Genomic DNA, 17,410 nt, shown 5'->3' with positions numbered 1-17,410 from the left:
AAGCTCGGCAGAGCCGAGACACTGGGCAAGCTTTGCCGTCACCACCGCCATGCAGACCCCCCAGCGTGAAGACATGCACGAGCCCTCTCTGCCTCTGCTCTGCGCTCTGACTTGGAGCCTCTTCCTCTGCCTGGCCACATCTCCAGCAAGCCCCGCAGCCCCGCCCCAGGTCCCCTAGGCCTGGTCAGTATCCACAGGCTTACCACCGTGGCTCCACACTTGGTGGCATGGGTCACTTCCCTGTCACCTTCGGCAGACTGCGCTCCGCAAGGGAGGGACCCCATTGGTCTATTCCCTCATCTCTGTACCTGGTAACCCAGTAACGTGCTTGTATACAGCAGGTGCTCAGCGCGGTAAACAGAGGCTGAAAGAAGGAAAGGGCTCCTGAGGTAGCTGGTATCTTGACACAATGAGCCAGGATCAACTGACCTCCTCCAGGAGAACTTTGCGGGACCCTGCCCGGGGTCACCATAGCACCAGGAGCTAGTCCAGCCCCTCTGGCATGCCTGGAAAGACTACTGAGGGCCTGCAGAGGGCCTTATTGCCCCTGTGCTGGGTCCAAGGCCCAGGCCTTCCCTGCTGGGAGCCCTGTGAGCCGGCTCACTTCCCCCATAGGTACTCACTGCCAAAGCGGAGCATGGGTCCCTGCGTATTTTAAGTCATAGAAAACAGGGTGACATAAGTAACTGGCCACTCCCTGGGCTGCTGCGCCGTGAAGGGGCCATGCTTACAGATCTGCAGCTACCACCCCAGAACTCAGGTGGTGAGCCCTGCCCCCAGCCTCTGTCACTTCTCCATCCCCTCTCCCCTCCAGTGGAAACCATGACACACAGGCTGCCCCTGCTGGGCTCCCTTCCCAGCCCACCGTGCTCCAGCGACTCAGCCTGACTCACTGCTGCTCACTCTCACCATCAGGCCAGGGCTCGATGCCTTCCTTCTTCCCTTTCTCTCCCTCTGCAGATTCCATCAGCTCAAGCGCCACCACCTCCAGGCTGTCTCCTTAGACTTGCCCTTCCCATGTCAGCTGTTCCATACACTAGGACTTCGTAGCTTTCTGTCTCCTCCAAGTCTCGGGTCCGAGAGGATGGGGACTGGCTGGGCCACGGGCTTGCCCTGCCTTGATGCACTCTCCCTCCCCCAGTCCTCGTACCTGAGGATTTCAGAACAAAGGGCCAGAAGCTATTAAAACTCAATTAAATTTCTCACTTCTCTGATCCTGAATTAGACTGGCTTGTCCCTGTGGCACGTACAGGCCCTTTTCCTCCACATCCCAGCTTCTGCCCCACGTGGCCCACTAGGACCCCCAAGGAGGTGGGCAGAAGCAGGAGAGGATCCCCCCTCAGGGCAGGCTTCTCTGGGGAGTGGAATCCAGCGTGTCTGCATCTGGCAGACCCCCCACCTCCATGGCCTAGATTCCCCCTCCCGTGGTGGTCAGGGTGCAGAGGTATTAAGAAGGGAACTTAGGGCAATGGCTCCCAGCCTGCATTCACAGGCCTCTTCACCCCAGCTACCCTCTCTAGCTGTCCTGTGTCCTCCAACCGAGGTCTTGCCCTGAGGCCCTTGTTCATGCTCTGCCCTCTGACAGAGCCTCAACATTTCCTTCCCTGACCTGGGACTTGCTCTGTGCTCCAGCCAGCATGCCTCTGCTTCCTCCGGGAGGGGCTGGCACACAGGCTCAGGAGCCAGGGTGCGTGGGGTGGGGGGGTACCGTGACCCTGTTTTAGCCAGGCAGTAGCCGGGGCTCGCGTTGTCTCTGCGCCTCTGTTTGCTCATCTGTAAAATGGTCATTCTGCTCAACAGCGCGTGGGGACTGGCCGCACACCTAGGGCCAGGCTGGGGGCAAGTCTGCCGAACGCCTGAGTGAGCACGTGAGCCACAGGGAGACTGAACAGCGCTCTAGGGATGCACTTGGCATCATGAGCAGGGCCACTGGGTGGGCGAGGCTGACATCCCCTCTTGGAGGGAGATCTGGGCCTGGGGTGCCTCGGCTCAGGTGTTCCCATAGGAGGTGGTCCATGCTGGTCAGGGCAAACAGGATGCTGACCTTCCTGGCCTGACGCATGGCCCTTTAGTTTCCTCTGACCGGCAGCCACTAGGGAGAGCTCAGCAGCAGGGGGGTGGGTGTAAGGCTGACCCGCCAGACTCTGTGGACTTCAGGGGTGTTTCACCCCAGGCGCCCAGGCCCTCTGGTTAGCAGATGCTGGGGAATGACCACAGCTCTTCTGACCCTTCTCGAGGCCCCTGTACCTTGGAGGAGGAGCCAGGAGAAGGGCCTGCTCTACAGGGGCAAACCAAGGGACACAGCTCAGCCTTTCCTGAGGCCTGACAGGCCGAGCCAGGCCCTCATCTGACCACCACCAGCTAGGGCAGGTAGGAGAAGAGGAGGAATGATGTTTTGCCCAGGATCCTGTGGCCACACCCTACCCGCACTGTCTCCCTCTTCATTCCCAGGGAGGCCAGCTGAGCCTGGGGGCCTTCGAGGGGCCTCTGGGTTCTTGGCCAGCCGGTGGGGATGCAGACAGGGGAGGCCGTCCCCACGTACACTTCCACCAGTTGCGAGGAGCGTGTCTTTGCCCAAGGCTCATGCTGACTCCCAGGACCCGTGGGTGTGAGGGGTGCACGGCAGCTCATCTTCCCTCCCGCCGAGCCCTGTTCTTGCGTGGTCACTCTCTGCCACCCTACGCTGCCTCGTCCCTCCTGAGTGCTCACCGCCGCCCGGGTCCCCGCGCTTGTTTCCTTGCTGGCCGGCTCTCTCGCTGCCTCCCTGTGGGAGGTGGGGGTCCCCAAGGGTTTCCACACAAGGAGCCCATTCACTCATTCAGTGCTCCCCCCATCCCTGGGGGACCCAGGTGGCTCCTTTGGGTGGCGCTGGCCCCTTGCCAGGAAGGAGCAGTGCTGTTTGGGTGAGGGGAGAATAATCAGCTGTAAACGTCGCAATCAGGGAGAACAGGCTGCTCGGGCCCCTGGCGCCCACGCGTGTGCCTAATTGGCTCCACGTGTCTGCGGCTCCTTTCAAGAGCGGGAAAGTGGAAGGGTCAAGATCTCTTAATGTTCATAATGAAGGGGAGGCAGAAGCCACTGCTGGCCCCACACAAACACCTTTTAATTGCGCTGAGCAGGGTGGGTGGAGAAAGCCCACGCTACAGAATCCCCTGCCCTGCCCGTCCCCCGTAATGGTGCCTTTTAGAGCTCCCCCAGTCTGCAGTCGGATCCCAGCGGCTGACCTCCAGCCAGAAAGCAGAACCATGGTCCTTACACCTGTTCTGCGGATGTTCTGAGGCTCCGGCTCTGGGCCAGGCCTCCTCCTTTCAGGGCTGATCTGCTCGTCCAACCCCCCAGCGATTGGTGCATGAGTGGACCTAGGTCTGAACCAGCCTCCAGCTGTCTCAGCACCAAATCCCGCCCCCCCCAATCCTTGCCACTTCCTCCAGGCAGCACCAAGCTCACTTTTACCCTCTTAAACTGAAGGGATCTTCCTCCTGCTGGGGCTGCCCCGTTCCATCTGCACCTCTCTGAGGTCCCCATGTCCCCTGCTTCTGGGGCTTCTATTCACCATGGCCGCATCTCTCTGTCCCATTAGACCAGCGGTTTTCACTTGGGGGTGGGGGTGGGGCTTTGCCCCCAGGGGGCATTTGGCAAGCTTTGGAGACATTTTGGTTGCTAGGGCTGGGGGAGTGGTGTACTCCCGGCATCTAGTGGGTAGAGGGCTAGGGTGCTGCTCAGCGCCCTACAGCACACACAGCAGCCCCCACAACAAAGAACTACCCTGCTCAAAATGCCAGCAGTGCCGACACTGCGAAATCCTGCCTTCCATGAAGCCTCGGAGAGAAAGCAGCAAATAAGCGGCAGCTAGGTGCACTGCGCTCCCTCCTGACAGGGGGTGGTCCGCTCCACAGCTCAGGGGGGGCTCCTCGGCCCCCTCCCTGGCTCATTCCTCCTGTGCTCTGAGCACCCAGCCCTGAGCCCAGTTCCTGAACAGACCTGGCCACACTGCCAACAATGCATCAGTTTAATTGGGTTAAGTGGCCATTAGCAGTGAAAGCAGGGCGGCTGTGTGCAGAAGGGTTTTTAATTGTACTCTTTAAATGATGCTCGCTCTCCAGAGAGGCGACGGAGGGTGGGAACGCTGCCCACTGGAGCCCCCAGATCCAGGGCTGCAGCTGCACTGCCCCCCTGTCCCATCCGTCTGGGCCTCACCCCCTGTCTCATCCAGGGCTGGGCTGGGAGGGGAGCTCAGTGCCTGTCTCCACTGCCCCAGGAAGAACCTGTGGGGGCAGGGACTTGCCCAAGGTCACTAGGTCATCTCAGAGCAAGACCCTGTCAGAGGAGGCCAGAGCCCCATCCCTTCTTCCTCAGCCCTGCCCCACCCTGCAGACAGTCAACGCCATGTGGCCACCGCCAGTGATGGCACAGAGGAGGGTGGCCTTGGGGGCAGTGTGTGGGGTCTGAAGCCCAACTGCCCAGATCTAAAGCCTGAGTTTGGTGTGAGACGTGGGGCCAGTGGCTTAACCTCTCTGGGGCTCAATTTCCTCAAATGTAAAATGGGGATAAGATACCTTTGGCTTGTAGAGAGGATTTGGAGAGATCTGGGGTGTTCTGGCTCATCTTAGGCTGGGCACTTGGCAGGCCCCAAGAAAGAGGCCAATAACCATGGGAGGGAACTATTTTTGCCCATTTTAGGGGAAACGTTCCGACCTCTGAATCTACGTAGAATCATCCGAGGAGCACTGAAAAACACTGAAGCCCAGGCCCAACCTGGAGAATCTGAGGTATTTGGTTTGGGTTGGGGCCTGGGCATCGTGATGCAAAAGCTTCTCAAGTGACTCCAATGATAAGCAGGTTTAAAAACACTGCATGAAGAAGACAAGGGTACAACAGCACAGCGTCTGGAAAGGTCTTGGTCCTGGGGACAATGGCAGGTATCTGAGGCGGAGCGTGGGGAATAGGGTGTGGTAGGAAGGGCAGAGCTTAAGGGCCAAGGTGTGTAGGTCCTGGGTCCCCAACCAGGCCTCTCCATGGCCTCTGGCTTGTTTGGAGTTGGAGGCAAGAGGGTCTCCCGAAGAGCAGGCTTCTAGCCACATTCACGTCCCTCAGTGCTCTGGCCTTGGGCTTCCCATTCTCTGGGAACCAAGACAACTAAGCCACAATGCCCATGGCCTCACCCCTGAGAGGAGGCTGGAACCCCCTGCCTTGGTGTCACTCCTCACCTTATCAAGGCTGTGTCTCCTCCTGCAGCCTCTCCTCGAAGCCACAGAGCAGAGGCACCAGGGATGGTGCTGAGGGTGGCACAAACTTTGGGGACACTGGTTTTTCTTTGTGGTCTTTATAAAAAAAAAGGCTCCTGGAGCTGTGAGCCCAGAAGTACTGGGCAGGGATGGCCTCATGTCCCTATTTTACAGAGGGGGATACTAAGGCCTGGGACAGGACTAGACCGACTGCTCAATGACGGCAGGCACAGGGCCTGTCCTTCCCTGTCCCCCAGCACCACTGGCACGCAGGAGGCCACTAGTGAATGTGGATGACTCGTGGAGGAAGAAATACAACCAGGACGAACTGACCTTTCTGAGAGAAGGGCTGTGTGTCAAGGCCCCAGCAGGGAGCACAGCAGAGTCCTGATTTGGGTCCCTCTCTGCCTCCACTGTGCTGTAAGAACATAGGCACCTCCCCTCCCCGCCTTCTGGGACTAAGGACCCTTAGAAAGTGGGCCCTGGCTCAGAGGACCCCTCTCCCTGGGTAGTATAAGCCACAAGACAGCTCCTCTCCGTGTGTCCAAAGCTGAGGCCCCAGCAGGTTTCCTGGACTTGGAAATGCTAGTTGCCTGTGTTGCAAGGCCCCTGACCTGGCCTGCTCCTGGCTGACTCCGGGCCCCATAAATCACCTTGTGCAGCTCGCAGAAACTCGTAACAAACATCTGATTGTCCCTGATTAGATGAGACTGTGAACTTCCGTCCTGCGTTGCTCAGATCCCTCTTTGCGAGCCCCAAATTAAAATTCCAGACCAGTGTGAGAGGATTTAAATTGGATTACTGGAATGGGTCCAGGGAGAGAGGAACAATGGAGTGGGGGGTGAGGGGTCCAGCCCCCACATCCCTGCCTCCATATGCACTTAGGCTGCAAACAAATATGGGAAAGGAGAGAAGGGCCAGAACTTGATTAAAAGCAAATATAAAACATAATTAAGACCAAAGCGCAACCTGAACAATTAAGACCAAGGCAGGGGAAGGATGGTTGGCCTCTGCTTCCTCTGGGGATGTGGACAGAAGCATCTTGCGGGCCGAGAGCCAGGGACGCTGCAGCAGGGGGAGCTCATGGGCCAGCAGGGCGCTGGGAAGGTACAGGCTGTGGGCTCCATGCATACCTCGGCATCGTGTGGGGAGTCAAGGGCCTGGCTTCACATCAGAGTGACCTGGGTTCGCATCCTGGCCTGACGCATGGCATGTCCGAGTGTCAGTGTCCCTCCCCTCTGTGAAGCGGGCCTCCCTCACAGGGCTGCTGCGAGACTGGCCTGTGACAGACACGCGCATGGCGAGCGCCCTATCCCGTCATTCTTCTGTTGAAAGTAATTTGTATTTGGTGCCAACGGTGGACCGGGCCATGGGCTAGGCTGCAGATGCGGGGGGGAAAGACAGAGCCATCTGCCTTGCCTCATGGGGCGGGGTACAGCAAGTAGGGTGCAGGTAGAGGGCTGGGATCAGAGCCCAGGCCGTGGGCTCTCCCCTCCCTGCCAAGCTGTCAAGGTTGGTTGTTTGTCTAGGAGTGGGGAGAGGAGCTTGGGGAGGGACCCCAGCGCTGCAGTGCCTGGAGGGGCTGGGCAGGGGGCTGGGCCCTGGGTTCCACGTGTGGAGGCGAGGTCAGGCATCTGTCATTGCCAACACGCAGCACCCCTCACTGAGGTGACTGGTCCTAAAGCTGGGACAGGCAGCAGGCCTGAAGGCCCAAAGGATGCCTCCTCCCAAATTTATCAGAAGGTTTCAACTCAAGTTCAGGGCTGATGGCCTGCACTTTGTTAACCGGAGCGAAGCGTGGAAGTAGTGGGTGAAGGAAGACCTGGAATGACGGAGACAGAGAGAGACAAAGAGGGGAGAGGAAGGAGGGGAGAGCATCCAGGTCAGGCCCCGTCCTAGGGAAAGCAAGGAGGCGACATGACGGGCTGGGTGGATGGGGCAGCAGAATGTTCCTCACAATCAGGGGGAGACGATCCTGGATCCCTCAGGGACCGCTGCCCAGCTAAAGGCTGGGCTTTGCATCCTGATGGCAGTTCCTTTCTCCAACTGTCTCCCCACCTGTGACCAGGAGCTCCTGAAGGTCAGGCTGGGCTGGGCTGAGCCCAGCTCTGGGTCATCTGGATCACACTGGGTGGGAAGCCCTCAGGGTCCACCACCTCTGGGCCTCTGGTCCCAGGATGCCAGCCTCTGGCTACTCTATGATTCCAGGTCACACAGGGTGGGCAGGGGACCCCAGGAGGAGAGTAGGGCCCAGCTCCTGGGGAAGGTGGCCCTAGTTCTCTCCTGGGGCCTGGAAGTGGTGGGTATTTGGGCTAGGTGACTACCCTGATCTGATCCGGCCAGGCCCCTGGCCTGAGCCTGGGTTCGGCTTGTGTGGACTTCCTCATCCTTTTTTGTAACTAGTTTTACCGAGATACAATTCACATACTGCAGAATTTACCCACATAAAGTGCATAATTCAGTGTTAGTTTTTTTTAAGCACATTTAGAGTTGTGCAACCATCACCACAATCTAATTTTAGAATATTTTCATCACCCCCAAAAGGAACCCTGTACCCATTAGCAGACACTCCTTATCCCCCTCCCCTCCCCCTCCCTTCCAGCCCCAGGCAACCACTAATGTACTTTCCATTTCTATGGATTTGCCTATTCTGGACATTTCACAGAAATGGGATCACACAATAGGTGGTCTTTTGTGGCAGCTTCTTTCACTCAGTAGCATGTTTCCATTCATCCATGTCATGTGTGCCACTACTTCTTTCCTTTTGACTGGACTCCTCTTTTTGGCACAGGCTGGGGCTGGGGCAGCGGCGGCTGTGCCTCTGATCCGGGGGCAGCTTGGGCACTCTCCCTCACTAACTGCACAACCCCCCGAGGGCACCTTGCCGCTCCAGAAGGCCCTCCGCACCTGCACTCCCCGGGGTGGGTGGGTGGAGGCAGAGGGGTCTGCCGGCTTCGTACAACTGGTCAGGGCAGCCCAGCAGGGTCTGCCAACTCACAGAACGGCAGCACCCTGGAGCTGACAGGCACAACCTCTCCAAGATTAGAGGGGGAGACTGGACTCAGAGGGAGGCAGAGAAACATTCAAGGTCGTGGGCAGAGCAGGGGCTTCGACCCCTAGCATCACATGGCTCCAGTATTGTCCGTGGGGCATTCAGGGCCACTCCACACTCCCTCCCCACCAGAGCTGCAGCCCGCCCTCCCAGCCTTCAGCAGGTGCTCCCCCAGGGCACACTCACAGAGCAGAGGAATCGGAGGACTCCAAGACTGCCTGGGCCCCAACCTTCATGCCCACGTAAGGCCCCCAAGACCCCAGATCACCCTCATGGAGCCACCTCCCGATAAAACCATCCGCTCCTGCCCGAGCTGCCCACATCCAGGTGGGCACCGCCCTGCCAGTGACGGCCCAGCCAGAATTCAGAGGGCCAGGAGGGCCGTGTGTTCACGCCGGGCTGGGACACTGCCCGGGTGGTGCAGGGCCCCTCCGCCTGGCCCGCCCTCAACCCGCACAACTGCACCTACCTTCAGGGCCTGCACCTTCCTGTCCAGCAGGCTCTCGATGTCTCCCGCCACCTTTTCCACCAACTTCTGAGGCTCGTTCTCCTGCACCTCAAACAGATTCCGGTTGTCCTTGTAGATCTAGAAGGAAGCAGGGGGAGCCAGGGGTAAGGCTGGGGCGGTCCCATATTCCCATGCCACAGCCCTCCACCTATCCTCTGTCCGGTAGGGTCCAGACCTTGGCCCTCCTGAACTTGAAGGAAGGCTCCTGTCATAGATCCCACAGCTTGCCCTGGCTGTGGTTGGTGGGACGGGGTTGTCACTGCCTTCTCTGGACTCGAGGATTCCTCCTCCAGGAGCCATGAGCAACACCCCCTGATGAGCTTGGAGCGGCTGAGAGCAGCAGAGGCGGAAGGGTGGGCTGGAGAGGAGGCAGGGTGCGTGTGGGGGGAGATGGAACCAATAAGCACACATTGCATACCACATGCCCACTGACACGAAGACACTGTCACGCTCACGACACACACCTACACACCCACGCATGCATCAGAAACACCTAGCCACCGCTCCCCAAGGACTCAGGCATCCAGACCCCTTTTTGCTGGTGCTGCCCCAGGGCACTTGCAGGAACTGTGGTGGGAACTCTGGGCGCCCCTAGGGGCTCCTCTGTCATTCAGAGCACAGAATATGGGGGCAGGGACCAGGGGAAAAGGCATGTGGGGAAGACAAATCTGCCCCTCTCTCCTCCTTGGGGACTGGGTCTGTGCACACGCACACGTGGGGGTGTAAAGCTGACAGTCTGCATCTGCATGTGTGAGTGTGTATTATGGCTCAACACACACCCATCTGCATGCATGTGCCTGCGTGCCGGGGGTGGGGTGGGGTTAGGGCCTCTAGATGAAGCCCAGGGCTTCTACGTGAGTCACGGAAGCGAATTCAGTGGGCCTCTTTGTTCCAGGCCAGGGTCTTGAGTGTGTGTACATGCATGAGTGTGTACATCGTACACCCCTGCCCGAGTCTGTCCAGATGACCCCAGGAGGTCTGTTCCCCAAGCTGGCTCCTTCACTGAGGTCACATGCCACCACTGAACTGCCACCACCGGGCCATGCCATCAGGCTGTGCAGAAACAGAGGGATGCAGAGAGACAGAGAGAAGAGGTGATGAGGAGGAGATAAGGAGGTGGGAGAGGCCGCTGATGAGAGACAGACAGGCAGGCGAGATAAGGTCGGGAGAGTGACAGCCAGACGTGGGGGAGATAGGGCCTCCAGTAGCTGATGGGGGAGGAGGTGGGGGACCAGGCGCGCCCGAGCCCTGGCCCTGCCGCCCAGCCAGTGCCCAGCAGTCCAAGGGTTAAAGTACACACAAAGCCGGCTCAGGCAGTCTCCTCCTCCTGCCACCCCCCATCCCTCCCAGCTTCTCTTTTCTTTTTGTCCTTCTCTTAGAACAAAATAATTTGTGGTGAATTCGCTCCTTCCCACAGAGCAGTGGCGATTAGAGGGCGAGGAGGGAGGCCTGGATACAGGGCAGGGAGGGTGGGGGCCCCAAGTGGGCACCAGGGCCAGGCTGCTCCCTGGGCTCCCTGGGTCACGCCTCAAGGCAGAGGCCCCCAGAGGGGAGATGGTGATGGAAACAGAGGTCAAGGAGGGGCCTGAGCCTGGGGGGGGTTGTTACTGGGAAATGTGGGGAGCCTGGAGCCCAGTGCCCTCTGTTGGGGGAAACTGAGGCTCAGAAACAAGAAAGGACAGGTCAAGGCCACATGACTCCGAGTGGCAAAGCCAGGCCCTCCACCCTCCCAGACCTCTTCTTCCCAGGTTTCAGGACTTTAAAGATTTATTTATTTATTTATTTATTTATTTATTTATTTATTTATTTATTTAGAGAACATGAGCGGGAGGGGCAGAGGGAGAGAGAATCTCTGAGTGCGGAGCCCTACATGGGACTTGATCTCACGACCCTGAGATCAGGGCCTGAGATCACAATTGGAGCTGAAACCAAGAGTCGATTGCTTAATCGACTGCGCCCCCCAGGTTTCAGGACTTTATTTATTTATTTATTTATTTATTTATTTATTTATTTATTTATTTATTTATAAAGATTTTATTTATTTATTTGACAGAGAGAGAGGGAGCACAAGCAGGGGGAGTGCCAGAGGGAGAGGGTGAAGCTGACTCCCTGCTGAGCAAGGAGCCGGACGCGGGCTCGATCCAGGGACCCTCGGATCATGACCTGAGCTGAAGACAGACTTTAAAAATACACCGTTTCCCAAGCATGGGCCGCTGCCCAGGGTGTGTTGAGGCCCCAACTCAGCCACACTGGCCGAAGCCTTGGCCAAGTGCACCTTTGGCCCACTTGCACCAGCAGGGGGCGCAGCTGCCTGGCTTCTCAGGGCAGGGGACGAAGTTCCCACACCTGACACCCCTGTCAAGGTCATTCCCAGGTGTCCCAAACAGGGCTGTTCATAGCAGTGGCAGCCCCGGGTCAGAGCAGCCTCCTGACAGCTCTCCTCCGGGAGCCCAGGAGTTCCTCCCCACTGGGTCCAGGGTGCCCCTTGCAAACTGGCATGGTGACTGGGCCAGGGCTCAGGGGCCACAGAGGGAGTGGGTCTCCAGGTGTCAGGGTCATACCCCAGGGCTCTGAAAGGTGGCGTAAGGGCTTGAAAGCAGGCACCCTGCCAAGAGTCACCTCATCTCTGAAACTCAGTGTCTGATTTATTAAGTGAGAGAACGGCAATCCCCACTTTGCAGGCTGATGGAGGACGGCAAAGAGCCTATGCTATTGTCACTATTGCTATTGTTGAAGATCACCAGAATTCTGCAGAAGGAATCACAGTCCCTCCCTGCCTCCACTCTCCCTGCCGGATCTGCACACTAAGGATCTGAAGCCATTGGCTCCCACTCCTGGGCAGACAGCTTTGGTCTCCTGGGGTTGGCCCACCTCCAGCCCCACCCTCCTCCCAGGCCTCCCTGGGCAGCCCCTCTCCAGCCACCCTGTGCTTGTCTCCAACACCTCAGCCTGAGCCCTGGAGGGGACAACAGGGGAGCCTAGACACAGGGATGTCACTGATAACAGTAAAGCCAAGGCCAGCTCTCTTCCACCTCTCCCCAAGTATGGGGCCTGTGTGTAATGGACCCTTGGCAAATGCATACGCCTGATTCCATGTTCAAGAGCAGAGCTCTGGGACCAGCTAGACCTCAGTCTGACTCTTGTATTCCTGTTTGCAGCTGTGCTACCCCTTGGAGCCTGGGGCTCTATCTGCCACACTTTCTTCCTGTCCCAAGGACCCTCTATGATCCCCCTCCCCTCGGCCCTGGTGCCAGCATTTGAGGCCTCTCCAGCCCACTGACCTGGCATGCCCCTGTAGGCTTCTGGGTCCCCAGCCCATCCTGATGCCCACGACCACACTTTGGCTCATGTTGTCCCTGCTTCCCTTCCACCCTTCCCTGCCTTTCTAAATCCTTCCTAGAGCAAGGGTGGTAAAATGGGCTAGACGGCATCTCTGGGGAGTTGAAGGCTAAATCCTAGAACTGCAGGGGCTGGTCAAGCTACCAGCGAAGCCTGTCCCCCAATCCCAAAAGAGCTCCTGAGACAAAATAGCCCTTGTTCCTTCTATCCCGAGTGCCTCACCCCTCTCAACGTTCCCCTGGACCTGTTCCAATTGCCCCTGTCCCCTGGGGTGGGCCCTGAGCGGAGCCCTGTGTCCCAGGGAGATCTGAGGGATAGAGTTCAGCAGATGGTCCTGCCCTGGGAGATAGGTCATCTCTCCACTGATGCTGTCTGAGGAGGTGCTTTCTACCTACAGGCGCAGCAGGAAGCCTGGGAGAGCCCAGGGCAGAGAGCATGCCCAGGCTGGCTCTCCTAGAGCCCCAGCCTCTAGCCCTGGTCCCTGGGGCCAGCTCAGATGTGGGGGTGCAGCGGGTACAGGGCCTCAGCCACCACAGCAGGACTGCACGCCCGCTGGTGTCCTTGGCCCAGCGAGCTCATTGGAAAAACCCAACAGCTCCCACAGTAGTGCAGCCCCCGAGGCCCCCACCTCCGCAGAGGCAGCTGGTCTACAGGTTGCAGAGGTCTCATACCAGCCGTGATGGGGGAGGGGGAGGCAGGGGCTCCGTCCCACAGAGACGGTGAATAGTAGTGGGACAGCGCGGCAGACTAGCAGACAAGCTGGCTAGAGCCAAGTTAGCATGTAGGGGTGGGGTGGTGGGAACAGGGAGAAGGGGGGTGGCTGAGACCCCAAGGGAGAGTAATTCAGGAGGCAGCCTGCAGATCCTTGTTCCCAGGAGCCCCTGGCTCCCCTCCCTTGTACCAGATACCTATGGCCTCCTCCCCTCGAGGGCACATCCCCCCACCCCCGTCAGTTATGGAGACCTGTCCCTCCATCTCTCCCCTCATATCCTCCCCTCCCTCCCTGCGCCTCCTCCCCGCCACCCCCTCCCCGGCCCCAACCCCAACCTCCTCTCAGCTCTAGTAATTCTTTAGTTAAGCAATATTTCGGGCCAGCTTTTCGGCCTAGGGATTTCCAGGGCTTGTGGAGGGCCCAGAACTTCTGCCCGGCCCCCTGCGTCCCTGGGCGGCTCCACATAAAGAGGAGGAACCTAGGGGACGCGTGGAAGAATGGTGACCTTGGACAGGAAGCACAGGGGTACACACGGGGCAGATGGAGCCAGCCTCATCTCCACAGCTCCTAGGAGTCCTGACTAGGAGCGGGGTCGAGTTCTGAGGTGCCTGGGAACAGAGACAGCCACCACAGGAGACAACGGGCCCCAGGACCAGTGACCTGGACAGTCCCCCATCAGACTGGAGAGGCACATTGCCAAGTCCCAGGAAGCCGGCGGCAGTAGGGCCTAGCCCCGAGCCAGCACCCAGCCTGCCCAGGGAGAGAAGGAAGGTGTGGGGAAAGGAGAGGAAAAGAAAGGCGAGGAGCGGAAGCTGAGGAGGGCAAAGTCGGGAGGAAGGAGGATGGAGGCCCCGGGAACAACCCCGTCCCCTGAGTGTTGGCTCTGGCCACCCTGGGGCAGGTGTCTTCACACGTGACCCCACTGATCCTGGACAACCCGAAGAGGGACTCTTCTGATCATGTCCATTTAGTGGACAGGCCAGGGAGCTTAAGGTATACAGCAGAGCTCAGATTCAAACCGGATCTGTTTAACCCAAAGCCCTCGCTTCAGGTCATACTCTGTGCAGGCTGGTTGCCTGCCCTTATTCCCATATTCGAAGGTGAAGGGAGCACGAGGGATCAGAGGGGGTCTGGTGGGCGGGCCAGGGTCACACAGAAGGCCTGAGGCCTCTGGGAGGCAAGAGAGCCATTGTGGAAGGGAGGAGGGGCGGACCGGAGGAATCAGCCCGACCATCTAACCAAGCGCCCAACCCTAGGAGTAAACACAGACGCGTGTGAGGCTCCCTTCTGCAGTGAAGGTGAACGGGCCCTAATCTCTGGAAAATTAAATCAGAAAGAAAATGGAACGAGAAAGATTTGACACAGGCTGGGCCCCGCTGCTGGCTGTCTCCGCAAAGGCTCGGACCGAGCCAGATGTTCAGCTATCGGGGTGCCCCAGCACCCTGGCCCCCTCCCACCACCCAGGTTACTGGGCAGGGCACTGGCAGGACTGTGGAAGTGAGTCCCATACTATGACCCCCGGGGGATCAGCTCTTCTCCAACAACCCCTCTCTATGCCAGTCATGTCTTGGTGTCCAGTCCCTGGTCTTGAAAGGAGCTGCTAGTGGGGGTCCTAACTTCATGCCCAACAGGCCCCTGGAGGGAGAGCAGCAAGTGGACAAGAGATGGTGGGCTGGGCCCCCCGAGGCTGGCCCACAAGGCAAGTGCTGGAAAGGCCACAGGGGCTGCGACTGGAGACAGGGGTCAGCTGCTGGAATGGGGTACACCTGTGCCAGGGATCAGGAGAGCCTTGGGTAGGATGACAGGGGGCTCACGGTGGTTTAGGGACCCTGAGCTGGGACAAGAGGTGGGGGAGACTGGTAGTGATTCGATCAGGGACCCCAGGCAGTCAGGGCAAAGCTGGGCTCGGGGCCTCTGCCCTTACTCCTGCCAGGCTGCCCTTACTCCTTCCCCTGCCTTTGTGGGGAAAATTGTGGGTACTGACATAGCTGCTAATTACCCTTGAAGACCATAGGATCGTGGGAGTGGCTGGGTGCCTGTGGTCCCCTCCCACTGAGAGCACACAGCACAGATCCAGGACAGGCTGCGGCTCCTGGGCTTTCCCTGAGCTCCACAGCCCAGCCCCTAACGGGACGAGGGGGACTGCCCCACAGTGGGTGCAGAAAAACCCTAACCCAGCTGCTCTGGAGATACACCAGGCCCTGGTCTATGTGTGGAATCGACAGCTCCCCGGGGCCAGGGTGTAGCCCCTCCCTCCCCTCCTTAGTGTGTGCCTTAAGTAAAGCAAGGGCAAGAGACCCTCAGAGCATACGGGCAGTGCACGGGCAGGGATTATGTGCCACTTGCTCGCATGTTCCCCAGCTGCTGATGTTCCCCAGCTGTCATGGTAGTTCTCATGTGGCCATGCCACACTGCCACTGTCCTGCGGTGGTGGGCTCCGTAGTTAGCTGTCTACGGTGTCATGTTACAAGCCCGGTTTGTACATTGTGATGCTGGCCGCCACGTGATTAACATTCCTACCGAATAGGGATTTCCTGGAATGAACCCCCTGTTGAGAGGAAGTCACAGACACCACCCAGGCCATGACAACACAGCCCTGTGTGGGCTACGATGGAGAACACGAAGGCGATGTGGGGGCAGGGAGGAGGGCTCCTGGCCTGGCTTCCAGGAGCAGGTCAGGATGTGGCCCTTCTGGGTCGGTGGCCCATTAATTGCTCCATTTCCTCCCCACCCCCGTCCCTAAATCCTTAGATTTCCACGGGGGCACGTCACGTTCATGCCACAGGCTCTGGAGCCCTCTTAAGCCTGGGGCAGCGGAAATGGACCAGATCTTGTCCTGGCCCTCCTGGGACTCACCATCCAGAGGGGACAGATGTCCCTTCAGACGCTAAGGGCAGAGGGGTGGCAGCAGGGAAAGGTAGGCAGGAGACACCAGGGATGGGGCTGGCCTGCTTGGGAGGGGGCTGTCCAGGAAAAGACTGGGATGGCTTTACAGGGGAGAGTCTGAACGGCTGGGTGGGAGTCTGCCGGACTCGAGGGGCAGGGCGGGGGGGATAAGGGAGTGGGCAGGAGTGGCAGGTGCAGAGGCTGGGAGGAGGGAAAGTCAGTGCAGCAGCGGGAGCACAGGGGCTTGTGCAGGGCAGAAGGGAGGCTGGCGGCCAGATTCTGAGCAGAAAGGGAGGCAGATACCCAGGAGGCTCAGGGGACAGAGAGTGTGGCCTAGATCATAAGGTGAGAAGGCCCTGGTGGCTCAGTGGCCCCTTGGCCCCCAAGAGGCAGCTGCCAAGAGCTCTCACCAGCAGATTTCCCTTCAAAAAACTCACAGGGGCACAAAGCCCTCGCCGCCACCCCCAGCAACGCCTCCCTGTTTTTAAAGTTAAAGTTTAGTTGACTGTCATCCATTACCGCAATTAGTACATTATGTCTAATTATGCAATTAGTGTAAAAAGTGCACTTGCTGCTGAGAATGGGAAATTACGCTGCCTCGTTACGCTGTAAAATCCATGTCATAAAAAGGCTCAGTCTCTTGTTTTTCAAAAGACACAAAACCCAACACAAAACAATAAACCAAATCCTCCCAGTTGAGCCAGGGCCAGTCTGCGAGGCCCTCCCTGCACTCGCCCCCACGCAGACCCCCACCTCTGTGCAGCCGGCTGCGTGAGCCCCAGGGCAAGGCCTGAGCCACAGAGACAGGCTGTGTGCGGGGCCCATTCCTGGGTGGGTGTGGTCTTCGGCCTCTGAAACACATGTGAATTTCTAAGCTGAATTTAAAACCATGGTAATCCTGATTATCCATCCATTATTCCAGACTTGACTTGGAACAAGGCCTCTGCGTTAAGGCCTATGTATTTGAGGTGAGAGCAGTCCTGGAGGGGCACGGCTCCACCCAGCTCCAAGCACAAATCCTTTCTCCAAGGTTCCTAAGGGCACAACTCTGAGGTTCCCGATGGTGCCCGTGAGGAGAGGGGCATTTTCCAGCTCAGGGGAAACTGGAGGAACTTTCCCACACACCAGGCTCCCAAGCCCTGGGAACATTGCCTGGGTAGGTAGGGAGCTCCCCATCATGGGAAGCATGCAAGCCCAGCTGTCAGGGATACTGAACAGGAATTCACTCATGGTCCCCCTGCACAGCTGCTGGACTCTAGGCTGCCATCATTAGATAGCAGCATTCCCACGGCTGTGTACCTACGCGAAGCTTATAGTCTGTGACTTTCTTCCCTAGGTGCTGCCTTCCTTGGTGGTCAAGCAAATAGTCTGGGGATAGGTGGGAGGTGAGAAAGGAACCTGACAGAGTAGGGGGTTGTCTCATTACCACAGAGGGGACAGTGCCAAATGGCCAAGTCCATGGGGGCTGGGAGGACACACTTCAACATCCCTGACTGCCCATGTCAGCCCTGGGCACCTGTGTATCTCGAAAGGGGGACGCAGTGCCACGGAGACTCCTTCCCAGCCAAGAATCTGCCCTGACCTCATGGAAATGATGCACGAACCTCGTGCGGCTGCCACTGCCCAGCTCAGACAAGGTGCTCACAGAGTGAAGAACCCCAGCATCCTAGGTCCCATGGGGCACCAGG

General features: G+C 58.5%; 1 protein-coding gene across 2 annotated transcripts in view; it reads right to left on the bottom strand.

The window, feature by feature from the left end:
• CACNA2D2 (calcium voltage-gated channel auxiliary subunit alpha2delta 2) overlaps nt 1-17,410 on the bottom strand; it is a 141,657-nt gene that overhangs the window by 60,642 nt on the left and 63,605 nt on the right. For both annotated transcript variants that reach the window (XM_045807215.2, XM_045807216.2), the window contains exon 3: nt 8,747-8,863. In XM_045807215.2, the coding sequence (XP_045663171.1) occupies nt 8,747-8,863 (117 nt within the window). The remainder of the gene's footprint in view (nt 1-8,746; nt 8,864-17,410) is intronic.

Source organism: Ursus americanus, chromosome 14 (genome assembly GCF_024610735.1).
Source record: "Ursus americanus isolate L20-20 chromosome 14, mUrsAme1.1.p, whole genome shotgun sequence".
Taxonomy (NCBI): Eukaryota; Metazoa; Chordata; class Mammalia; order Carnivora; family Ursidae; genus Ursus; species Ursus americanus.
This window is presented reverse-complemented; position numbering and strand designations above follow the sequence as displayed.